The sequence below is a fragment of the Stegastes partitus genome, unplaced genomic scaffold, assembly GCF_000690725.1.
Source record: "Stegastes partitus isolate 25-593 unplaced genomic scaffold, Stegastes_partitus-1.0.2 Scaffold341, whole genome shotgun sequence".
Lineage (NCBI taxonomy): Eukaryota > Metazoa > Chordata > Actinopteri > Pomacentridae > Stegastes > Stegastes partitus.
The window spans coordinates 314,694-341,386 of record NW_007578072.1 but is presented as its reverse complement, the minus strand read 5'-3'; the positions used below and the strand labels follow the sequence as shown (position 1 = coordinate 341,386).

The 26,693-nt window shown below is 45.4% G+C and overlaps 1 protein-coding gene across 1 annotated transcript in view; it reads right to left on the bottom strand.

Moving 5' to 3' along the window:
* The window catches only part of ptch1 (patched 1), a 51,521-nt gene extending 29,098 nt beyond the window's left edge, over positions 1 to 22,423 (bottom strand). Inside the window, exons 1-7 of the mRNA XM_008284050.1 lie at positions 21,881 to 22,423; positions 20,249 to 20,441; positions 5,351 to 5,540; positions 4,896 to 4,965; positions 4,697 to 4,788; positions 2,022 to 2,220; positions 1,813 to 1,934 (exon numbers count right to left, since the gene is read on the bottom strand). Coding sequence (XP_008282272.1) covers positions 1,813 to 1,934; positions 2,022 to 2,220; positions 4,697 to 4,788; positions 4,896 to 4,965; positions 5,351 to 5,540; positions 20,249 to 20,441; positions 21,881 to 22,051 — 1,037 coding nt within the window. The 5' untranslated portion in view covers positions 22,052 to 22,423. The remainder of the gene's footprint in view (positions 1 to 1,812; positions 1,935 to 2,021; positions 2,221 to 4,696; positions 4,789 to 4,895; positions 4,966 to 5,350; positions 5,541 to 20,248; positions 20,442 to 21,880) is intronic.
* Positions 22,424 to 26,693: the final 4,270 nt, after the last annotated feature.

The following is a 26,693-nucleotide window of genomic DNA, read 5'->3' as shown; positions in this document are numbered from 1 at the left end:
TCTATCCCAGCTGACTCAGGGTGAAGATTGCCAGTCTATCACAGGGCTACACTTAGAGACAGACAACCAAGCACACTCACATTCACACCTACGGACAATTTAGAATCACCAATTAACCTCAACATGTTTTTGGACCTGGAGAGAAACCTGGAGAGAACCCACGCTGCACGGGGAGAACATGCAAACTCCACGCAGAAAGATCCCGGGTGTCCTCATCGGGACGTGAACCAGCGACCTTCTACCTGCGAGGCAACAGTGCTAACCACCGATCCACCTTGCAGCCTGTATAAACATAATATTGTTTCAATCTAATGTGACTATTGAGCCCAGGATACAAACACCATCAGCTTGATTCTTTTGGAATACAGATAATCATTTTCACTTCGAGAAATCTACAAATTATTGTTTAATTCACTGAATAATCCTTTACATTACAAAATGAAACAACTTTCTAAGAACCTGAAGTGACACGTGATCCCAAATCCCTGTTAAGAGCATCAGTATACTGAACAAAATGTTTAAAAAAGCAGCAATATTACTTTAGTTCCATTGAAGACTTATTCTTAAAGATGTTGGTGATTATTCTCTCTTTACCAATTAGTCAGTTTATTGATGTTCATTTAGACAGAAAACGAAGGTACAATGAAACACCTGCCAATATTTAGTAAAGCCAATACGCGGAATTTCCCTTGTAATTCATCTGAAAGTACAATCATCATCATCACCTTAACCGCACAACTCATCACTCTCCCGCCCATTAAAAAGACACTAATGAAGGCAATTGAAATGTGTGCTTCCATTGTATTTCTTCAAAACAAATTCCTCACATACTCTTCTCGCTTTTTCCCTGCACCGACAGGCTTCCCCGTTCAGATTCGAATACTTCTACGAGGCTCCCGATCATCACTACGGCCTTAAGTGTAACGAGGAATACACTTTTTACATTAGGTAGGAAATGAAGGAGTCGAGCCAAATGTGTTTTCAAATCATAAAATTTTTACAAACCGAAGAGGTAGACGTTACTCTGTCGCTCTTTATGAATATGATTACAGCAATATGGTGATAATAACGGTAATGGTGGCGGTTGCTAAACAAGATGTAAAAACCGAGCGAGCCAGCAGAAACAACACACACACACATTCTAATGATCCAACCTTGCCAGGAAAAAACATAACCACAAAACACAAACAACGCACCCCACTGTACTCTGTGACGAGTGTGTGTTTGCCTTTGTGTGTGCATCCAAACTGCAATTTAACGTCAAAGGAAGTGGTCCGCTTGCAAAACGCTGGATAATTTGTGTAGCTAAAGGAAGCTTCTTATTGCTGACGCTTTTAAGTCCTGTGCAAACTTTATGTTTTGTAGTTTTAACTGTGCCTGACTGACTGTAATGTGTTATGTTATGGCATACATGTCTTTTTTTTTTTCTCTGTGTAGATGGTGTGTCCGTAGGTGCATCGCATAATCTACAACTTTTGGCTCCGGCGCTCGTGCTGGAATTAAGTCCGTGTACCCTAAATCGCTGTATATTTGTACAAACTAGCTGGCAATAGATCACTCTGCGCACATGTGTATGAGTGGGCAGTGTCCAAGCGGAGCAGCCCGAGCTGAGCAGGAACAGCTGGAGCTCTAAGATTTCACTGGAATCTGCTAATGACTGCAAGATTTATAGCACACAGCGCACACGCACGCATGCATGCGCCGCTTCAGAGGAGCGTAAGAGAACAAAAAACACACAGTCCTTCCAGAATAAGCGCCGTCGCGATCGCTGCCGTGTTTATGAAGGTGTGTGTGTGTGTGCGAGTGTGTTACCTGAGCAGGGGTCCGCTGCCGTTCTTGGTGGTCCCTCCTACGATCAGTTCCTCCTGCCAGTGCATGTACTTCCTGGACAGACCATGGCAGCCGCCGCTCAGGGCCCGCGCCACATCGAATGGCTGCCGCGATAAAAGGTTAGAAAGTAAGCGTCGAGTCTCGAGCTAGGCTTTTAAATGTCGCGTGCTTGAGGCTAGACGTGTGCCCACCTTGGTTGAGTTCTTATTGGGTGCAGTCAGGGGGCAGTCAGGGTCAGCAGGGTTCAGACAGGGTCTATCCATGTAGCCGTGCCCGACGTCTGCCTTCTCCAACATGTCCTCAAAGCCATCCACGGGGAAGTTTTCCCTTCGTAAGTCCTCGAGGAACTCCTTGGGGTCAAAGTTGGTCCATTGTAGAGGGTCTTTACCGCTGCAAAGGTAAAAGCAAACAGGAGGACGGTTTAACTGTTTATTCATGATAGGAGGCATGTTATTCTAAGGAACGTTCTATTTGTACTTTGGGGTATCCTTTCTTCTCCTAAGTCAGCTGGGACAGACTCCAGACCCCCATGACCATAGTGAGGATTAAGCGGTGTATAGAAAATGGATGGATAGATAATGGATGGATGGATGGATGGATGGATGGATGGATGGATGGATGGATGGCATCTTTCCTTTCAGAATCATTAAAAGTGAACTCACATATTTAGGCTAGCCACACTTATTTGCAAGAGAAAGCCCAAGCAGCCTGATAAAGTTTTCTCCAAGCTGTCCACTGTATCCACTACACTTCACAGACTGACTGTATTGAGGTTTTGAATCACACTGGATAATTGTTTTGGGTAATCTCGCTTACTGATGACTCCAAAACCTTCCTGACTGAGTGCTGATTAAGTAACAAGCTGGAAATTAACTTTTTTTTGTATTGCTAGCTCTTGTTCTGTCATCAGTCTGTGTGCTTTATGTTTATTTTAGGTGTTGTTTCATTTTCTTTTAACCCACTAAACCTCAAGTAGTTTGTGGTTCGTTTTTTTGCCACTGTTCCATTTTTACCCACTGTGGGCTCATTTTTCACTGCAGTTCAAAGTCCTGCACCTCTACGGAAACAGCACAACCATGGCTAGAAGTAGAAAGAATACAAAAATGTCTTGTGCGCAGTGTGAGAAAGCTACAATGCCATAAATCGTACAAAACAAAAGAAAAAACTAAAGTTGGATTTCTCGTCAGCATGTACAAAATAGTGTCCAAGTGTCCACACATGTAACCAATACTTGGAAAAAAACTGGCGACTCTACATTTTACTACTTTCATTTTGAAATCGACTTCCAGTCTTTTCTTCTATCTGCTCTGGATAAACACAGCTTACAGTCCATGAATTTTTGTGATGTGACTGCAGGTTGCAGCCAAGTTAGTCATAGCTTCCCTGTTGCACCAAGGAGTGCAGAGTTTTCTTTTTTTTTTTTTTTACAGAATCTGATTAGAGCAGACGATTTATTTATTTTTTTCAAATGAGGCATGTACAATAAAGTGAATTTGATGAAATCTCAGTATTTTGAGTTTAGATTTGGTTAAGTTTCCTGGCAGAGTGACACGTCACAGATGTTTACGGCAATGGCCATTTGAAAGAACGAAAATATAATGATTCTTTTGTTTTGCTTTACTGTCTGGTTCTGATAAACTGCGCAGTTTTGGTGATTTTGCAACGACAACACGCCTTTCACATCAGCTGGTGGGTTTTTGGAGTTCGGAGGGTTAAATCTGGTCTGCAGGACACTTGCTTTATTAGTCATCCCAGTTAATAAAAGAAGAGAAAGGAAAACAAACAGTGGGAGAACATGTTGTGTTCACATTTGGTTTGTGTTTGTCTCAGCGTAATTACCTCCAAATTTTTTTACCACACAAGACAGTCAAACTTCTGGGAGCAAAAAAAATAATCTCTCTCTTGCTAGGTGACACAAAATAATAAATGGGGATCATTTCCCATCATGCAACGGCTGAATTCCTGCTCCAACCCAGACCTCGTCTCTCTATGCTCTCTATTCCTCACACATTCCGATCTCTCTTTCTCTGAATCTCTCTCTCTCTCTGTCATTCAGACTACATTGTATGTGCTTAACCAGGCTTGGGTTATTATTCCCAGCCTTCCAACCAGAACATAGTAAAAACCTTATTTACCATCTTAGGCCAACGGGTAACACACACACACACACTCACGTCCGTTCGCACATACTGCGATGACAGCGACTCAAGCCGATACACTCTCGCACATCGACAAAACGCATGTATGCATTGATGGCAACGGCACACACACACTATGTGCTGCATGCACAAACACATGCAGAGGTAAAGGTCTGCCGAGTATTACTGTAGCAGCAGGCCATTAGCAACAGAACGGCCAGACAATGGTGTGAGGCCCAGGGCTGGAGAGAAAGTATCGCCAGCGATACGCATGCCAGCAACCACTACAAAAGAGCCTTCAGAGGGGACGAGCTCAGGACACACACACGCACACACACTCGTTCCTCTGTGGTGTCTCTTTGGATGGGCCGAGTGTGTTACAGCAGCTTCGACTAACGGGGTAAAAAAAAAAAACAAGAGATTCGGATCTTCTCCTTCTCGCTCAGTCTTGAAAACGATCGGAACAGCCTACATGCACCGATGCCATAACCAGGAGCTCAGCGCTCAAGGTCCCGTTGTCCCCAAACATCATTTCAATCAGTTTGCCAACTGACCTCACAGCAACGAAAGCTATTGTGTGTCCCCAATTAAGATGCTTTTTTTTTTTTTTTTCTTAAAGCATTTGATCAGTTGGCCGAAAGAGATCAGTCAGTCTAACGATACACTGCAGTCATTTCATTACACCTAAAACACAAATTCTGCCTCTTGTAAAGTTGTTGTGTACTTACGGGAGATAGACCATTCCAGACTGGAGTTTAGCTCCCTCCCAGAAACAGTCCAAAGGGGTGATGATGAGGCAGGGATGTAGCTTTTCTATGATCTAATCGGATAAACACACAGTAAGATCAACACATATAAGGAAAAAAGACAGCAGCTTGTACAGGCTTTCCGTATGAACCAAAACTTGAAATGTAAAGGCCATCTCACCTGATCCACAAAATGAGTTTCCGTGACTAGTTCTCCTGATTTGTAGCATAAGTTTTCTAATTTCCATTGTCTGAAAAAGAGAAGAAAACACGTTCTGCTCAGTTGTTCGTATAAATGGGATGAACAGAACAAAGAATGCTAAAAATGATAAGAAATCTGTTTGAATGCAGGCATGCTATACTAACAAAATATTAGATTTAGCACAACAACACTAGAGACATCACCACAGTTGATTCTGATGCAAAACACCACCGATGGCTTCACATATTTACAGCAGGGCTGCTGTTATATGATTGCACTAAACTGAGACAAAATGGAATTTATGATTTTTTTTTTTTTTTTTTAATAAATAAAACTGCCTTGCCTTATCCAGAACAGGAAAAATATGACGCTTTAATACAAACAGACACTAGGCAAGCCTGGCACACGGGGCAGATAAGGAGAAGCGAAGGTACCTGTTGTAAAGGTAAACATGAACTCTGCTGGCTCGGATAGCTGAGTCCAGGTGCTGCAGGAGCGCGTCCACCGTTAGAACATTGGCTCCCTCCTCCCGCGGCGTCTGGATCATCAGCTGAGGGTTGAACATGGCCTCCTCGCCTATCTTCTGCCGCGTGTACTTCAGTTCCTGGTTCACGCGCCCACCGACTGGACAAAGAGGAGCGAATTGTGAATGTGTGCAAATATCCAAAAAAGACACTGCAAATGTGCATTTAAATTGGTGCAATTTAAGCATCATCAGGCTCAGTTTTTAAATGATTTCTGTGCCTCCAAGATATGTGTTCCTGCTGCAAGAAACACTACTACAGTCTGAAAACTATACTGAAGAAGGAAAGGAGGAAAACTGGTAGAAGGCGTCACAAAGTCCCTCTAAGGATTTAAGTAAAATCAAGAAATGATTCAACTGCACTGTGCTGGATTTGAATTTATGCTTCCAAAAAATACACTCAGACATCCTTAAAATGTCAAGGATGACACAATAAAGGTCATCAAACAAGGTCAACACTTGTTTTGTCTTGTTGTCAGTAGTGATTCAGGGATACAGGCGTCCATAAAACATCGAATCAAAAGAGTTTTTGATCTAAATTAATACGTGAAACATCTGCAAAAACAGATTGTAGATTTTCAGAAAACATATTTTTTGGTTGTTTGCTTGAGGTAACATCAATCAAACTGAAGCTGAGTGGATTTGACTCCGCAGAAATGACTTGACACTGATATTGTCTCAGGTAGACAATGGAAAAGTGGGTTTTCTGAAGGTTTGTGAAGTTGGAGTTCTCCGTTTTTGCAAATGAACTCTTCAAGTGAAAACACTGAGGCCTGATCACAGCAGACTGCAGGTACAGACATCTATCGGCCCGTTCACACGCCCACGAGCAGCATCATGTGTGGAAACATCTGCGACTCAAGCGGTGATCCTCTGTTCTCTCTGCAAAGCATCCGCCCGTCCCCCCGCCTGGCCGCGACACTATCAGACTTGTATCTTAAATAAAAGCACTTAGCTCACAGTGAGCTTGTTAAAACTACAATGGCAAACATCCCGACTTGCTTCGAGTCCAGACGAGCAACAATCGCCCCCCGACAAATCCGCATTTCACAAATAGCTCAACGTTTCGACTCAAATTTGCTAACAAGTCGCCGGTGCCAGGACACGTTGACTGCATATGTGTGTGACACTATGTCTGCGAGTGCATGTGTCTGATAGAGAGGGAGGCTGTCTTCCAGGCTTCGCTCCCAGTATCGTGGTGAGACTAAGCCCTGTGCGTGCGCTCTGAGCTCTGAGCTAGCCCCAGCTACAAAAGCAGCCTTTCAGGCCATTTAGCTGCCCTGCTCCACCCTAGTACAGCCAAGGAAAGTCTGGCAAAGTCTCCTCACAAACACACACACACACACACACACACACAGGAACAAACGCAGGCGATCGCAGTCATGCAAGGATGGGCAAAGTCTCAAATTTTTAGTTGAAAGAATAACAAAAAAAAATGGCCCACAATATTTAAAGCTACACTGGAGTGCATGTTTTGTTGCACTCAAGTTAGAGATCTGTGTGTGTGTGTGTGTGTGTGTGTGCATCCTTCAGTTCAGTGTATCTGTGTCTGATTTACGAGCAGAGGATTTGAGCCTTTCCATCATCAGAGACTAAACGCTCAGCGAAAGCTCGAGCAATTTATAGTCATCTTCTTTCACTTGGTCTCGCACACACACACACTCGAACACACACACACACACACACGACACGAAAAATGTCCGACGAGAGAGCCGACTGTGTGAAAAATCTGTAACATTTTATTATGCCTTAATCCAATTTAACAATTCCGCTCAATTCGTGCAACAGCAGGCATGGATTGAATATTTTTAGTCCATTGTAATGGCATTAAAGTTGAACATAAGCATGCCTGTTCTGCTGGGCCGGACCACCCAGTCAGACCAATGGAACAGCGAGGGAGGGGGCCATGTCTTGGGGCATTAGGAAAACACACTTGATTTCTTTTTTTCTGGACCCAAACAGCATTCCCATCTGATCCTGTCTGAAGGCATGTTTATAATACTCATCATTAATAGCAGGCCTAGGCTAACTGGAGCGACATGCTTTCCACTGCTAGGCCAGCTACACAGCTACGTTACACCAGCCCTCCCTTCAAAAGGAGCACGCATGGAACTGATTAAGACCCGACGCACACTGACAGTGCACTAACAAGTCGACTTGTCTGATACACTCAACGCTCAAAGGCAAAGCTCGCCCGAGGCTCGGTTTAACTGCGCTGCCGAGAGGAAGGATCGGAGCGCAGGTACGGAGAAAAGAGGGCATTTCCAGTCGCGCTTCCACACGTGTGAAGAGATGAAGAAAGGTCTGATTGAAGAAAGATGGGAGGGCCGCGCTTAGAAAGAACTCACTGTCTGTTCTGAACACTTTCCAAGTTGTGGACTGCCACCCAAAGACCTTGAGTTTACAGCAAGCAGCGAGGAATGGGACAAGTCAAAGGAATGTACTCTCTCTCTACAGGAAACAGCACATTACAGCCTCAGGCTTAGAGAATTCCACACTTCACGAGGTTACAAAGTTTTGGGGTCAACACTCACACAGCCTTGGGGTGAAATTAACACCCCAGCTGGACCAAGAAAATGTGTGTGTGCGCACACTTTTGCATATGTGCAAGCATGTGTGTGTGTGAGTGTGAGTCTGTGTGTGTGTGTGTGTGTGTGTACACACAGCTGTGTTTCTTCAATGACACATATTCCCATATTCCTTCTCCTAAGAAAACTGGTTGACCCGAGCATGTGTTGATATGTCGAAGGCGTCCCGCTCCAGCTTCAGCTGCTGTGACCAAAACAAAGTGTCACTGACTTTCGAATGCTTCCCATAGCAGCTCCATTTCTCACTCGCTGGCTTTCTCTTTCGTATTCGATCCTTTCTTCACTGCTATCCCTCTGGTTATTCACTCATGCCCACACGAGGCCAAAGGAAGGCCGTAAATGTGCTCGACTGCTCTGACGAAACATCCAAAACCAACTAAAAATATTTAATTTGCAGGAACAAAAACGGAAATTTTCACACTTGCAGCAGTGCAACTGCAATCTGTGGCATTAAAAATAAAAATAAACGACTCAAACAACATCAATCATCAGATTTGTCAATAAATACATTCTTTAACCAGTTTAGATCTGATCAATTAATCAATTGATTTTAATCAGCAACAACTGTCATCAGATGTACTGTGTGATAACTAGATGGGGCTCTGGCAACATGTGATAGTGATGGATTACCATTATAAATCACTTAAACCATTTAAATCACTTCTTAAAACCCACTTTTATAGACTCGCTTTGGAGTGATGTTCTCTTTTAGATTTTCACCCGTTTCTTTTCCCTGTTTTATCGGTACTACCTGCTGCCCTTCTCTCTTTCTTAATCTACTTTAATCTCCATTCCCCTCTGTGATGTCGTCTTTTTAATCAGTTTTACTTTTCAATAGTGACCCAGTCTGTTCTTTTCCATTTTTATTGTGTAATTTTATGTTTTGAGTGTTTGCCTGTACGTTTTATACAGGTTTTTCTTTATTATGTAAACGCACTTTGTGAATTCTGTTCTTAAAAAGTGCTATACAAATTAAGTTTGTTATTAATCAAACAATTGATCAGTAATTCAAGAAAGCAATAAACAGATGACAGTTTGTTGCAGCGCTAATTATCTCATTAATCATGTCCACACTTTGACTGATCAGTGAACGTGCACCGCCACCTGTATGTGTGTTACTAAGCGCTACGAATGACCTGCGAGTGATTAAAAATCCAAATTATGAAGACGAGGAGACGAGAAGCGAGGAGTTGAGGCCTATCACTGTAGTGGAGCCCTCGGTGTGGGTATTCAGCATGTTGCATAACATTAACCCCTGGTCCCCCCTATTCTCCGAGCAGAGGAATGGGGGGCAGCAGGCACGAAAAGGAGAGAGAGGAGGTTTCTAAGGAACTGACATCACCCCCTTCCCCCTTTCACTTCACAACTCCCCCTCCTCTTTATACTCTCATTTTCTCTCTCTTTGCTCCATTCAGCTCTCCTCTGTGATTGGCCGGATCATGATGGCAATCAGCCCGGCCCCCTCTGTCAAAGCCAGCCCACCGCCGCCCTCTTTCTCCCCCACCTCCCTCGCCAACCTTCCCTCTTTTCCATGCAGCTCACAACAGCGCGGCCCCACCCCCTGCACATCTCTTATGTCTGACAACGGAAGCAAGCCGCACTTTCAAGGAAAACACGCACCACCAGCGAGCAGCGGCCAACGACTCCCGGTAACGCAGCGGAGAAATGGGAGTCTTCAGCTGAACACATCTGCACATACATACTAAAATATTTCTGCAATCAGCCAGAAGCCCCTCTCTATATATTATATAACACCTGATCTTAATGCAAACTTCTACTTATGTGTGTGCAAGACATGAATATACTGTACGTACATGCATGTGGCTGAAAACATCTTTGTGTGTGTGTGAGTCTGAGTGTGTGTGTGTGTGTGCAGAGAAAGGATTAGCTGGATTAGGCCCCATCTCAGCAGGGACCCCCTGTAGTGAGGAGGAAGCCCCCCAAAACCAGGTCATCTCTCTGCTACCACGTCTACAGCGACCTCCCATACCCTGAGCCCCCTGCGCCGCCACACCACCGGCTAAAATATATACGTATGTTAAGAAAGCTAAAAAACTATTTCAAAAGAGTCAAATGTGAAAGTATATAAAGCCAGCTACGCTTTTAGAGAAAATGTTTTGCATGTGAAATGTTTTAAACACAGAAAGTGGCACCTGTTGCATTAGATTTGACAAAAATGTGCTGTTTTCCAATAAGGTCATAGTTGAAATAGGATAAAAACATCTTCATATAAAGGATAAGCAGGTTTTATCTATATGTTTAAGTTAAGGTTGATGTTGAAAAGCTTTAGAGGCGAATGTATAGAAAGCGTCTGATAGCATCTGCTCTTCATTATGAATCCTTGTTGCATCATTTTATCTCTGATCTGTGATTGGTCAGTCTTTTAGGGATGGTTTTCCACAGCGAATCCCCCATCTATACACTTATTTATGAAAATACTGCCAGCATACAGTTATATTGAAATTAAAAGCTGCTTTTATGAGTTTATACCCATTTTCAAGCCTTGCAAAGAGAAGAAGAATGTTTACTGTACTTGCATCATTCTCTCAAACGTCTCATCTGACCTTGCTTGGTCTCCGCTAGCAGGTCACTCTGTTCAGGTAAACTTTCCCACACTAACTTCACACCACCACCTTCCTGATCCTTCCTGTTTGTCTCCTCCTCAGCTGCTACCGTCAATCCCCCGACGGAGCTTTGATCACCGACAAGAACCCACCTGTTGCCTTCCTCCACTGTTGTTCTGCTGCTTCTTTCGTACCATCTGCCGTCCCTGTGTCCGTCTCTCACTTGATCGTCTCTTAACTTTCCTGCCTGGTTGTTATGTGCTGCTGACAGACCAACCTAAAACTCTGACTAATCTCTGCCATGAGGTCCTTAATACACCAACAACTTATCATAATGTGAAGGTGAGATCTGTGTGTTACTCCAATCTATGATACTAGCAGCTAGTTTCTATACACAGAAACTCAAAAGCAGCTTTCACCCTTTACTCGGATCAAAACAAAGCTTTTAAGATACGCTGGGTTGCATAAGTAGAAGAAGAAAAGTGCACCTTTACCTTCCACATCCACTATTCTTCCTCTACTGGTCTCACATTCTGTATTCTTAAAGTTTGGTAATTTACAACTAGTGTGCTTCTCCTTTTACAAGCATCACTGGATTCCACCTTACTTATTTTTACATTATGACAATAAATGCAACTCATTTTCTCTTGCAGGAGCAGTCGAAAGAGCTGCAATAGCATACGCAGCATTAAAACTAGTTTTGAACGTGGGCTCTGCAATGCAGGTGTGCACACAGCCCACAAATATGTGATGAAAGGCCTTACTGAGAGCCGAGACCCTATCTGACCCATGGTGAGCCCCCCTACCCCTTCGCTCTCTTGCACTCTCGCCCCACCTACCCCTCGCACTCTTTTTCCCTCTCTCCTGTCAGCTCATAGCGAGGAGGGGGCTGCCACACAGAGGGAGGGTAAAATAAGCAAGGTAGAGAAAGAAGAGAGTGGAGGGTAAAAAAAAAAAAGAAATGACAGAAAATAGAAAGAAATAACAGAGAGTGGAAGTGCTGTGACGTGCAGCTGTGGCCGAGTGTCTCCTCACGCAGGCGCTCACACACCCCCTCCAGCACCCCGACCCCTGACACAAATGTGACACCCCAGCTGCCAACCACTGCCCCCACCGAATCCCCACCCATACCACCAACCCTCACCCCCCAAACTACAGCATTACCATATGTATGGCTCCCCTCGCCCCTGATTATGCTAATCACCTGTCCGGCCCCTGCAGCCCCTAAAATGGGTGTATTTAGCAGTCGGCTGGCTCCCAATGCAGCTTCCCCTGGGCCCGAGGTGTACATTCACACACTCCTCAATGGGCAGATTCTTCCACGTTGCTGCCTTCATTCAGGTCCCTCTCTCCCCTACCAACCCCCCAACGTCCACCCAAAAAAAAAAAAAATCCTATTCAATGCCAATGGATTCACAGAGCAGTGGAAAGAGTAGTTGGGGAAGAAAACGCTGACAGAAAGTCTGTGTTTGTAGCATGTGCATGCATGTGTGCAGCGGTGGTGCTTCAACTAAACATGATGTATTAATGCAAGCAAGCAGACACATGAGAGGCGACGCTACGGTCGATGCTGCACATTTTTGTGAGGTAAAATAAAATAAAAAATATAAAAAAATCGGGAAACATCTCATGATTGGGTCATCTAAAGAATCACTGTGGAGAAAAAAAAAAGGAAAAGTCTCATCCTGTTTCTCCTGTCAGTGCCCGTCAAATTCAAGCCAGGTGAGCCCCCTCTCCCCCCCGCCGCTGCATTTACAGCCTTGTGATTGGCCCGCGGCCCAGCCATAACAGACCGTGACATGAGCCTGAACAGCCAATCTCAACCAGCCATCTCTTTGTCATTTCCTGTAAAGATGGCCCGTGATTCCAGGTATCCCGAAATCACACATTCCAACGTGTGAAAAAGAGGACACAGAAAAGGGAGAGTGTGAATGGGAAGGAAGGAGAGAGGAATCGGGTTTCTTTTCTCAGGTGCTTCATTCATGCGTGAAAACTTTCTACGGTTACCTCATCACTCACATGATCGATATCTGTGCCAATATGATGCACAAGGATCGGTGCCCAAACCAAGACTTTTTTATGCCTAAACCTAAAACTGACCCTAAAACCCATCATTGTTTTTATCCACTTGAGGTCACCGCCACAAACTTTAAACACAACACTGACATAATAACACTTTGTAAATTAATAAAACAGTGCCTTTGGAATTGCATTTCTGGCTTCTGACTTGCTTGCATCCAGACAGAAGTTAGCCCATGGCATACAACAACACAGTGGGCTGTGCTGCTTCAGACACTGGTGAGACATGAAATATGATCCAGGAAGTCCAGTTTAGGTCACATTTTCAAGCTTTAAAGCTTCTCAGATCCCACGATGCAGCACGATGGCTTAAGACAGGAGACGGCGATGTGTTATCGAGGCAGCAACTTTTCTTTATATCATCAGTGGTTGGGTGGTATAGATGCTGGTGTTACAAAGGTTGTAGATGATTGTGGTGAAAGAGGAACCAATTTTAACTTTTGTACCAAGACTCAAATTAATTAGAGAGCTTTGTTTTTCTTGGTACACAGAGATAAAGCCAGTTTAAACGCAACCCAACTCTCCTTTTAGCTCTGTTTTGATCTCCACCAACATCTTTTTGTGAATTTTCTGTTTGGTGCGAGAGCGGTTTTGAATGCAAACAACAGCGAGAATGACCCAAAAAGGGTAAAGCAGTTTAAAAACTGTAAAATGATGAGTTAGGATGATAAAGTCTCCAAGGAGTTGAGGGGAAGTGCAGAGCTGGGTGATTATTATCTTAATGTGTCACTTGGAACGACAGTTTTTTGAATTACACGTAGTCATTTAGAACAAAATTCAAATAAATCCATGATCCCTGACTGAGTATAAAAAGAAACATCCAGGAGAACTTTCGCACTGATTGTAAGAATATTACGGTGAAAGTTTACTAAAGTTTGGAGACCTTCAGTCAAGTCATTGTTATTTCCTATGCTGGGTTTGTTATCATGCATTTAAACACAGGACAGGATGTGCAGGCAGCTACTTTTCTCACTGTAAGCAGCCCAGGACGAAAAAAAAAAAAAGTTGGATGTGAATATTCAAACAGAAAAACCAGAGGACAATGCAAGAAAAAAAAAAAAAACATGACACCAATCAAGCCTTTAGCTGTAGTAACACCCAGCCTGTTGGGTCACAAGCAGGTCCCCATGTCCTAACGCTTCAGTCAGACTTGCAGGGAGGTCCAAGTACAAGAGACTATTTCCCTCTGACGCATACCGACTCAACCCGGAGCTCCAAACCTCTCAATCATCTGCGAGAGGAAATGTTATCTCGGTATCTTTATGCCTCGCGTGTGCATATGTGGTACTTGTGTAACTGCGATCGTTGCCAGATTCTATGACGACGTGCGGCAGGAATTGCAATGAACTATACGGCTACGTATGTAAATGCGGTGTGCCAGAGGGGATGAGAGGGGGAAAAAAAAAATCCAAAAAGACACACACACACACACACACATATGCACAATGTTTGCAAGAAAATTTCTCTGCTCTGCAAGTCTGAGAAGCGTCAATCCACACCCCAATCTCTCTTGCTAGTGTACGGTAGGCACCGCAGCCAAAACACAAACACACTACCGCTACTATACTCCTGCTTCTTCCCCTCGCTCTGTCTCCCCTCCAACACACACACACACACACACACACACACTCTCCCTCTGCTGTTTTGTACTTTCTCCACCCTTCTGGCAGTCAGCGCTGCGAGGGAGGGAAGAGAGGAAAAGGGGAAGAGGGGAGGGATGGGGATGGGGAGGGAAAGGGAAGGAGGGAGGCCAGACCACCCTGCTCTCATGGCAGGGCTGAGTGTTTACATTGCCGTGGCTCACTCTGTAATACATCTGGCATTCTGAGGCCACTCTCTCCAGCCAGGGACGGGGGAGTGGTGGTGGTGGTGGGGGGAGGCAGGAGAGAGGGGTGGGGAGGTAAGAAGAAGGAGGCTCGGGTAAAGAGAGAGACCTTTCTGGCAGAGAGGAAAAGAGAGGGATCGAGGAGAGAGAGAGAGGGAAGGAGGTAGAAGCAGGAGGGGCGGGAGGGTAATTCTCTCCGCAGTCTCCTGTGGTCGGTCATTCGCAGGGCTCTGGTTTTTGAATAAGAGCGCCTGAAAGAATGCAAAATGTAAACAGAGAGCTCGGAGGCATCTCAGGATGTTGTTTGTGAATGGGAGCAGCGCCGCACTGCACCGACGCGCGGTGGCCGAAAAAAAAGTTTAAATGTTATTTCATATTTACTTTCGCCAGGTAATATACACGAAGCTGTTTTTGCCGGAGAGCGAGCGAGCTTGAGAAAACAGCGCTGTAAGTCTGTGTACAGTACCAGAGGCGCAATGTTTCCCCACACTAAATCCCTCACCAGCTCGCCTGCACTTTTCATCAACTCGTAAAGTTTAACACAACACGCTGGAATGTTATTCCTCATGCAGGAGGTTTAATCCTGTTTGTAGTGAACTGATGAACGCGGAAACTTAATTGAGTCCAGTTTTGGAGGGAGCGAGCGTGCACGAGAGAGCGGGACGCACGAAGGCAGGAAAAGACTCCGTTGTATTCTGTGCTAACCAGGAAAAAAAAAAAAAAGACATTGGGTGTGGGTGCATTTGTGTGTTTGATTGCTTGCGGCTGCTGAATGAAAGCTGCTGGAGATAAAGTGTGAGGGACAGATTGGAAAGGAGAAGAAGGACGACAACAGAGGGAAATGGATGGATGAAGAGGAGAAAATAGAAGAGAGAAGCCCATCAAAATAGCCTGCCATGCCAACCCTGGTCAACCACCTACTCATTCATAGGAACCAAAGCCTCTCTGCATATATGTGTGTGTTTGTGTGCGCACATGCATGTATCGGGGCTCCCATACACATCAAAAGCCGAATAATTCAATCATGCAAACCGCAATCCTCTCGGTGGAGACGCCACATTCAGAGCACTCCTCCTACTCCTCCTCCTCCTCTTCCTCCTCCTCCTCGTCTTCGTCCACAAGAAAAGGGATGTCAAGGCTTCTTCCGCATGCACTCAACATTATACCGCTCGCTCCTCCGCTGCCATTACCAGCGAAACAACAAAACAACCACCGACTCTGTCAACTCAGCTCTTAATCACACCAGATACAAAACAGACATGCGAGGCGGGGAAAGGAGCTCGCTTTAGAAGAGACAAACAAAAAATAAAACTGATTTGGTCCTATCAGAGTGGATTCTGGGACCTTAAATCAGGCTCGGGATGCACAAACATAAATTTGGCACCGTTTTAACTGTTACCATATTGATTCAGAAATAAGCTGAAGGCAAAAAATAAAAAACATATCAGACGAAGAGACTGAATATTTAAGATTCTGGACTTTTTTTCACGTCACTCTCTTGTCTCATAGCATCAAAGCTGGAATAATGACACACACTAAATTGCAGTAATTCAAAGATTAAATAATACAAAAAGACATCAGATTCACTGCCCTCTGCTGGAGGAGAGATGTCAAAAGGTTAAAAAAAAAAAATCATAAGCTGAAATGCTGATTCCATGAGTAAACAATGCATTCTCTCCACGCAACACCTGGCTCGTAAGATGCGCTCATACGCCGACACATGGACATGCGCCGGACACAAACAGCGACCGGTGACAGCTGCGACTTCTGCTGCATATTCTACCACGTCCTCCTCCACCACCACCACCCCCCTCCACCCCGATGCTGTGAGTCTTCACTCTGCACCCGGGCCACAGGGTGAGTATCAGGTGAGGTTTTAAATAGCGGGGGCCTCTACGAGATGACCTCAGGGTCTCAGGGGTCTACCCCCGTGGCCCCTGGCCTCTACACTTATGCCCCACCAAGCCACCCCACCTCCAAGCAAAGCGCTCCGGGACCGAGGGCCTCCCCCTCCGTCTGTAGCCTTGAGACTACAACCATAACACCGCCCCCCCCATGCCCCGGTTCAGACCATAAATCTGGGGACCATAAACTCATTTCAACTTGAATCGCTTGTACATATCTCTGCAGAGCTCAACTCCAAGTCCGCGTACGATGAAAACAAAGTACATCCTCCGAATGCCACAGGCCCCCATCCTCTCTTTAGCGTGGGCTAAATCTTCGGGCTAACCGCAACTCAGCCCAGATTACAGTACAGCTCCAGCTCATCTGCTTCACCCCCAGTTTCAACTTCAACCCTTGCCCAGAGCTCAAGCTTCAAAAGCCCCATTTCCAAAACCGTTTTTTTTTTTTTACCTTCTCTACCCCCATCAACACAGCTCCGTAATCTGCAGCCCCTCTCTCTCTCTCTCTCTCTCAGAAACAAAGTGAAAGAGTGAGGGGCTGTCCTACAGGAAGGCCAATGTTTATGTGATACTGTTTTAATTAGAGGCAGGCAGTGCTCCTATTTTCTTTACAATTTGGCCTGTGTTTGCCTTAAGCTAGAATGCCAAGGGATGGCTCCGTTTTCCATCTGTAGCCAGGAGGAACCGTATAGGGGTCCTGTTCCTCTCCTCTCCGTCCCCGCTCCCCGAACGTGGCTTAGACTTAATCGCCGCAAGATCATCTAGAATCATCTGCAATTTGAAACCGAGGATGTATCTAAAGTCGAGCGCAAGCCAAAAGGCATGAGTTGGGACGTCGAGGGGGGAAGCACGGAGAGGGCTTCGAGCCACGTTTGTGTGTTGGGGAGATCAAGATAGGACGCCGCAATACTACAACTTCCGGTTTGGGGCTAATCATTTCCTCTGAGCGCCACAGTGGATATAAACACAGAGTTGGTCTGCAGAGTGGATGCCCCGAGTGCACGCTGGTATGTTTCTAGGTAGGGAAGCTTTAAAATATGTTACTATCATTCCCCTGTTTGGTTAGCAACGTCCAAACCCCCCCCATAGATCCTCAGAGGGTTTGACACAATCGCCTCTTTGTGCAAGCATGCGTCTCGCTCCCAATTGGTCTCTGTCACTTTGTCTAATAAACAGAACTTCCTGTGTCTGAGTATTTATAAACAGTGCTGAGTGAGCACTGTGTGAGAAGAGACAATCCCTGCGAAAGCTGCGGCACGTGACGGCGTGTAGAATAAACACACGGACCAGCTCCGGTGCGCAGCTAATGGTGGTCCTCCGCAGACCTCAGCTGCTTTTTGGCACCGCCAGACGAGCAGGTGACGAGAGACACGACACGAGATCACGAAAAAACGTAAACGCGGGCCCCGGCCAGCTCTGCAGCGACCGATGGATCTAATGCGAGCCGGCTGCATTGTATGTGTGCGTGCATCCACAGGCCACACAGCTTCCAGGCGGGGTCGTCCACGGGTCGCCTGCGGAGGGCAGTTCCAAATGAAACATAAACAGCCGCTCTGTCCTCTCCTCCTCTCTCCTCTTTTTCCTCTCGGACGATGGGCCAGTCCCCCAGCACGGCCCAACACAGCGTTCCACGGTCCAGGCAGAACTAATCTATCCCTCAGCTGTGCAGTCTAATCTAAACAAACAGATCTCTCCCTACCAACATCTGGAACCCCTCACGTACCGGGACCTAGGAAACCACCGCAGCCCTGTCTCTTAGACGCTGTCTGTGTGTGCAGGAGCAGGTCTCTGTGTATCCCTGTGAGCCAGTACGAGGCCAGGCTGTTAGACGTCTACCAGGGGTCACAAGCGCTACACGGGTGTCAGACGGGTTCACTGTGAAACTAGTCTCTGCCAAAAAAATGGTGAAAGTGAAAGACAAAGGAGTAGCAGAAGACCCAACTAAAAGCAAAGGCTATTTAGAGTTGGATTTGACGCAATACTGGTGCTGTTACATCAGAACTAACCGCACACGAGGGCAGGTGGATGCATTAAAACATCGAGTGAGAACTACCAAACACATGAGCAGAGTCGATCTCACACACACAAGACGTGTTTAGAATGACTGGAAAGACACACATCCTCACATCTGAGAAGCTGCAAACGGACTATGGTTGCTACACAATAAACTAAAGGCCATCTAAACTCTGGTTTTCAAACATTTATCACCAGTGGACTTTAAATGTGGTTATAAAAGGTTTGCTAGTTTGCTGTGTAATGAAGCAAAGCAGCTGTGGGCAGCTTGTTGAAATGTAAAATGGCAAAACGTATGAAAACCTCCATAGAAACTCCAAATGCAGCTCGATGCACTTATGTGCTGTATTAGGTTTCCCAAATGTTGTTAAATACATGTATTTTTCTGAACCTTCATGTGAGAAGGAGACAAAATAAACAGAGAATGTTACCAATGTTCATTTTTTGTCAAAAAATCCAAAAGATATTCAACTTATAATTAAATGACGCAGGGGAAAAACCATCAGTTAAAAAAACGGAGACTGATCCCAACAAATGTTTGATTATGATAAATAATCAACAGTTACTTCTTGGCTGATCAGTTCCCACAGCGTCAGGATGCGCTGATGATGATGATGATGATGGTAATGATAACGTTCGGTTTCACGCGGTGGCCCCGGCCGTGGCGTGGCATGTGAAAAGGGTGTGAAAACAGTGTGATCCTCTGAGCACAATCATGAGTCCTGGTGCTTGAAGAGGCTCCCCTCCGCCTAAAGTGCTGCCAACTGCGCCTGCGCCGCAGATTAGAAGAACACGCTGTCTGTCAGACCCCTGCAGCAGCACGCAAAGGAGAGAACAGCCAACCCGGGGAGGAGGTGGGGTGTTTGATCTGTGCGGGAATCAGTCTGCTTTAAAGCTTGATCTCATGAACTCTGCTTTTTTTTTCTTTTTAAACTTGAAAGAGGAAAGTCAAAAAGTGGAAAAAACAAACAACACAAGCTTCATAAATCTATGAGTAGAAAATATTTTGTTTCCCCTTTTTTTTTTAAGGACAAAAAAATACCTCGATTCAATTCCTCAACTGCACAATCTGCTCCTCCATTCATGACTCCTACAGCCGACTCCAGCCATAAGTGCAGGAATGCGGATCAAAGGGAAAGGAGGAAAAAAGCTCAGCCCCTTCCCCTTTACCCCCCCACAAGCACCACCCATATGCACAGCCGCTTTCTTCCCTTTTAAATTTTTCATTCTTGCTAAGTTGTTTCTGAACAAAAATCTCTAAAAAAATAAGGGAAAATAAAGAGAGAGAAAGAAACAAGTGGGCCATCCACCCCACAAACACGAGTTCCTGTCCTCACTCCGCTTTTTCCCTGCAGCCGGAGACAAATCTTTTTGGAAAGTTGAGAGCTGTCCAAAACGGGACCACACACAGTCTCTGAGCCTTCAACTGCTGGGGGCAGGCAGACACACACTCACTCACACACTCTCACAAAATGGCGGCTTTGACAAAAATTTCCTCTACCCCAAAAGCTGCTTATGAACTTAATTACAACCTTATTCGTGGGAGCAGCTACAGTCGCCTCGTGCACGTCTCGCGTGCGTGTGCGTTCGAGGCCGGCCTGAGAGAAGCCGGCGAGCACGTTGGGAAATATAAAATTATTTTCAAGTTTCTCTTGGACACTTGCCAGGACCTAAACAATAAACAATCCCCCCGATGTTGTTCAGCACCAGCAACCACCAAACCTCCCTTTTTCCTCCAATCCAGAACCGTTCCCTAAACGTGACACTGCATTGCTTCAAGACACATGCATTGAAATTTGCATCCAGAACAGTGATAATAAGTCAAGAGTTTCTTACCTTCTACCCAGAGTTTCTCCACGTCCGTTTCCAAATTAGCTGCCCGTAAGCCCACAGCGAAAGCTCCAAAAATCATGAGGCCCACAACCAAAAACTTTCCGCAGTTCTTTTGTATGTAACAGCCCAGCCTAAATAAAAGTCTCTGGAACTTCGCTCTCAGCCACAGAGGTGCTTTCCTCCCAGTCGCCTTCCCCTACGACAAGACAAGAGTCCTCATGTTACTGTCAGTCAAAACACACACACACACACAAAAAAGACACTGCACTTACCTGAGCAGGTGAAGCTGTAGAGAGAACATGCAGAGGAAATGACAAGCACTGGTGGTCCCATGTAAAAAAGCGTCTTCCTTATTTACACTACAGGCCCCTATGTGACCCAATAAACCACATCTGAGACTGCTATGATTCACCACAAATCGACCCAACATGAGGGCTGCCATCAAAATAATACATCGCTCTGCTAACCTTTTCAAAACCTACACATCTGTCCGCCGGGGAGAGGGGGGGTAGTGGTGGAGGTGGTGGTGGGAAGTGAGGGAGAGAGAGGGGGGGACCGCCTGGAAACCCACCGAGGACTCCCCAGAGCGAGAGCCGTGGGTTCTGTCATATCAGTAACACGTATAAAATGTAAACCTACACGCAAAAAGAAAAGATACCTTCCTCATCACCCGGCACTGACACGGCCTCTGTTGTCTCACAGTGATGAGTTATGATGAAGATCCACAATAACAAAAAAAAAAAAGAAGGGACATGTTTTGGTTTGGACCTCCAGAGCAGATGGAGGTAAATACATTTTTTAAAAAAGGAGATGATGACTGTCAAAACCACAATTACACACTTGGTGGGCTTCCCATAAGCATCCCCTGTGTGTTTGAATGACACTTTTAGATGTATTCATGACATAAAATAGCTTCTGGAGGGAAAAGTCCACACAAAAATAAAAAAAAAGAAGTGAAGCATTCTAGGAGGAGCAGGGTGATCCCCCACTGCACACATCAACCTGCGATATTAAATACCCTGAAAGGTTGCATGTGGTTAAAAAGCCACAAATACCACCACCACCACACACACTCCCCCACGTCCTGCTTTTTGCAGCCCGTGTGTTCCGGCCTGCGTGGGGAGCGGAGGAGCCATCACAGGGGAGACTCACAATATTTGTGAACGGAAGAGGGCAGCCACATGGATTTTTTTTTTCTTTCCTCCTACTTTTACGCGAGTCACACAAGGTTAGATAGTGTCACACAAACACTCCAGCCTTTCCTCTGGATGTTATGAAACAGTCGCTGCTGCTGCTGCCTCCTCTGCTGAAGCTGCTGCTGCGGATGAAGGCTGCATGTTTTGTCTCAGACCGTTAGTTTGGAGATGCGTAAAGAACAATCGAGTGGCTGTGTTGGGGGGGAAATACGAACCTACAACTCGCCTCCTCCGAAAAGCAGACACCGGCTGCACAGGATAGGGGTGGGGGGAAATGAAATAGCAAGAAAACGCCTCTACAACCTTGCCTTTACCCCCGGGTCCCCCCTCTTTGCCCCGTTACCTAGCAGCGACTGGACATAGTTTGGCCACTTTTTTTTTTTTTCGACCACAATGAAAAGCAAGGACCACGGAGCCGGTTAAGATGAGAAATAAGCACCTCTGTGATTTGCTCCAAAGCAAAGCCCGCATCGCAGTAGCTCGGCCGCTGCAAATACTCCAAATCCAGCGGTGTGCTGCGGGTATAGTCCCCCCTGTTCCTCCGCGTTATCCTCGGCCGATCGGGGTCTCTGTTTTCCTGCTCGGAGGGCGCATTAGCAGCCGAGGCCATGTTGCGGGGACTGCGAGATGGTAACCGTTTCCCACTTTATAGTGTTTCCCCGAAAGCGTGTAGCGATATCCCAAGGCAACAGAGTTTCACTCTCGGAGATCTCACACCCGTGAAGTAGGACTTCATACTCCTGTTGGAGACGGCGAGTCAAAGTCTGCGCCTTCCATCCCAACATTTCGTGATCCGGAGGTCTCCGCCGCTTTCACCGCATTCACCGTGTCTCTTAAAAAAAATTAAAAAATTAAGTTTCTCTCAAAAAGCGAGGCGCGCAAAGTGATTCCCATACACGAGTCGTCGGGTGAGAAACCTCGATGGTCGTAGCATTCTGGTGAGATCTATGTGGTCTTCCCCTGGGCCGCGCGTCACGGCCAACTCTGAGATTCAATAGAAGAGGAGAAAAAGACCTCTCTCCATTTGGAGGCAGAGAAGGAGGAGGGGTGAAAAGAGGAGGAAAAAAAAGAAAAAGACTCGAGATCCCGCCTCTGGGGCTGTCAGATCGCAGGACTTTCTTGCATCTGATTGGTTCCAGAAGGGCAAAAATTACTCAGCAAACACGACTATTATTAGCTGCTTAGCAACAGCTCACTAAAGTAGAGAGACCACCCAGGCAGACAGACCTCATGTGTGCATCTCCAACTTCAGGGGAGGCTCGCTGAGAGCCGAACCCCTCGGTGCGTTTTGGGTTTCCACGCCGCGTTCCGTCGCTAGAAAGAAGCGTTTCCCGGAGAGGAGCCGGAGTCGGCGGCGAGGTAGCCGGTCTGCGCGTCCATAGGTGGCCGAGGAATGCCAGAACGAAAGTTTTTAACTTTGTTTTTTTTCCTTTTTTTTTTTTTTTTTTTTCTACCGCCACCACGATGGTGGTAGTTGAGCCTCAAATTACAGTGGTTGAAGGGGAGGGCCCAGAGCAGACTATAGTGTCGTTACATGTCAGCCCCACTGAAGCACACAGGCTGGTGTTTAGAGGTTTAAAAGTGTAGTTCTGTGCCTTCCAACAAGAGGCAGACAATAAATACATTAATATTATGGCCCCAAGGATCAAACAGGCTTATGCAGCTCAGATGACAGCATTATTCTCCAAACACACCCCACTCCCAAGATAACATGTAATTTTGACAAATAATACATTTTAACAAAACCTGGATAAAATGTTGACCTTTTGAAAATTACAATGCTTTAAATACTTATAATTTATGCATGGGGATACCTATTTAGAGCCGGTTTCATCATCCACCCTCCTATTACTTAGTGTACAATATAATACAGATCTAAATCAACCTCATATTTCACATCCAGCTGCTTAGACAAACACGCACACGGTGAGTTTTACGCATTTAAGTTTAAACACCCAATATGGATGCGCTTTTACGCACATTCGTCAGTACACGAGTGAGCTTTTTTTTTAAAATAGTGGACGAAATAAACACACAGCCAAGGCTTTAAAGGCTTACATTACACGTTCCAAACCTGTTCCCCTAATACCTTGCTGCTTATCTTTAAACCATAAACTTCCCAAGAATAAAACAATCCAAACATTGCCCTGGTGGTAATTAACCCGCGCAGCCACCGGATGTATGAGCAGCCTGCGCTTCACACCTGAGACATCTGAGCTCAGCAGCGGCTCGTCTGGCTGCCAGCCGCTCACTTACCATCTTCAGTCCAGGTGGGGAGAACTCCGAGAACAAATCCGTGATATCCGCCCCCCGCCGAGAGCGACACGACTCAGTTATGATGAAGATAAAAAGAGCTGATTTAGTGTCGTGAGGGAGGAAAAGGACGCATCATAATCCGTCTTGGTCACAGTCATCGTGTTCTGCGTCAGAAAAAGGTTCACTCACAATTACATGGCTGCTCCTTTCTGGCCACGTGGGTGGTCCAGTGTTCTCTCCATAGGCAGGAGCCTCTTGTCTGTCACGTGAGTAACCCCAAAATTGTAAACTGTACCAACCCATGCACAGCAGCTTCTCCTGTCTCAGGCTATGACATGCACTTAGAGGGGAATAAAAAGAGCAGAGTCAACGTGTTGTGGCTGCTGTTGAGGACACACCTGTACATGCACAGGTGCCCTCTTCAATGCATTCATGCTAATACACACATTTTTTGTGTTTAAGGGATGCACATTGGCTCAGACATACAAAGCAGCCTTTGTTTTAATACTGCACACAGATGCACACAAGTAGGCCTGCACTCAAACATGTCCGCTCAATCATATATCAAACTCACGGATGAACTACTCTGAAAAATGAGACGTATTTTGCTTATTACTGTCCGTCTTAATGTCATTTTTGGAGCAAATCTAATTTTAGTACTTCCTTATTTGCTCAACAGTCTAAATTATTCCTCTGTTTGAAGTGACCCCACCCTGTTTAAAAGAGTCTTCCCAAAAAGCTCAGAAGATGTTTAATAAAAGTTTTTTTTATCCATTCACTCCCATCAACATTTAGATTTTCTTTGGAATCAGAACGAAGGCTGGGTGTGGTGGAGACCACCACCTCGACTGCAACAATAATATCACTTCACCGGCATCAGATAACCCTGGAGTGGTGTTTGAGTGGAAGGGGGGGGAATAAAAAAAAGCATCCAAGGGGGAGCAAAGTTAGGCTGCAATGCCCCCTAATGCCCCTGAATAGAACCAGGCCTGTCTCTGTGGAACGAGCCCTTATAGGAGGCAGGAGTCGTAACTGCTGCACCGTATCTGCGCTAGACGTGTTCAGGCTGTTGTCATGACAGTAACGCTGCAGGACTCCATCAAAGTGCCGCAGGTCATCGTGGAAAACGCTCCTCCGCTTCGAATACTGTAGTGTGGAGGCTGTAAAGATATGCCAGTAAAAATGCTCTGGGAGATTATATTGCAAGCATCTGTGTGAACTAATGAAATACGTATGCACATACGATGCCAAAACACCCTTGACCAAACATGAACATATTTCCTTTTTTTTTTCTTTTTCTTTTAAAGCAACAAGATATAAAATTTCCCAAGCTGCCCTGCTGCATGTTTGCAACTGCCTAAGCTTTACGTGAGGAAAATATAATGAATCAACCCATCGAGAAACATTAATTTGTTGTTCATCTGCAGTAGATGATATGTAGATCTATTGCAACACATTTGCAATCTTTTCCTGTATTCTTACAATCCCACAAACTCTAATTGTTGAACACATTTTGGTCGACTCTGATGGGACACGTGGATGTTAACTGTACTTCTGACTCTAAAAATTGCAAAATCTCATGCGTATTATGTTTTTAATCCAACACTTTGATCTAAATCGTAAACTCCTGGGGCCACGAAGAAAGACATAACATTAGGTCCACCTGTAAATCCTGCTTTTCCTGACTTTTAATGTTTTAACTTCTCATCTTGCTGCAGAGATAAACGGCTATTCATAAGAACTACACAACATCACTAATCGGTGTGGTTATAGGTGTAAGAAAGCACAGTTTAATTAACCACACAGGGTCAGAGGTGAAACAGGCTCGTGAACCGTGCTCGTCAGTCATCACAGGTTAAAAAAATAGCTGTTATATTCACTGTCAGAATTAAACTCCTTAGTCGTTGTTTTTTTGCCTCCAGGGATCCTGGTGGCAAACATTTGCCTTTCTGTCATCATTTACTTTTTATCCAGTCCTCTTCCATGCCACATGGATTTCTTAATGAGCAAAAGGAGATGAAATATTCATTTAGGAGCTGGAGGAATTGGGCATTGATCCAGGAATGACTTCATCAGCCAATCACCCTCTTTGACCCCTGGCAGGGCCCTTCACATCCCTCAAGGCTGCTCGCTGGCCAGCCGCCATGGGAAAAAGCGGAAAAACCTTGTTTAGCGCATGTGCCTATTTATGATTTGCAGGTGGATTACAGTTCAAAGCAGAAGTGTGCCAACGCGTTAGTATCCCTAATTCAAAACTCGAGTCTCCTTTTAGCCAGATTTGTTGTCAGGCTTGATGCAGGGATGTGTGGACTAACTTTGGACTCTCTCTAACTAGTTGCATTATTTTCTATATCGCTACAGTGAACAGCAACAGCATCCAACCATGCAACAAAAAAACGTCTCGCACAGTCTTACAGAATCAGCAGGCTGTACTCGGCTTAGTCGAGTACTCATGAATGGAGACTGTGGGGACAGCTGTGTTTGCCAGCCATCACGAGACGAGGTGCAGGAGTGGTGCAGCGCGATCAGGCAGCCACTCACGTTTCAAACCACTCACAGGAAAGTGCACTGAAAAAAAAAAGACAGACAGGAGGGAAAACAGCAGAATAAGAGAGTGAGGGAATGCAAACAAAGCACACCTCTTTATTGAAAACAAATGCACTCAAGATCCCAATTAAGTAAGAATGTCCTCTCTCCCTCTTTCTGTCTCTCCTTCATTCTACCAACAAAAAACAAAAAAAGGAAAGGGAGGAAAAAAGAAAAACAATGATATGGATGCCTGGGAGTGAGGGGTTCTTGGTGATCATGTGATGTGTTTCATTCACTGAGAGAGTTAGACTCTTTATAGAGCCCATGTGGTTTGGGCTGCGTAGTACTGATGGTAAGAAACATATATTGAACAACTGCGTTAGGTGTTCTTGGGAAGATGGCTTCTTGTGTGTCCTCGTCCGCATAAAGTTGAAACCGTAAATGTGTCACGTAGCTTCCACATTAAA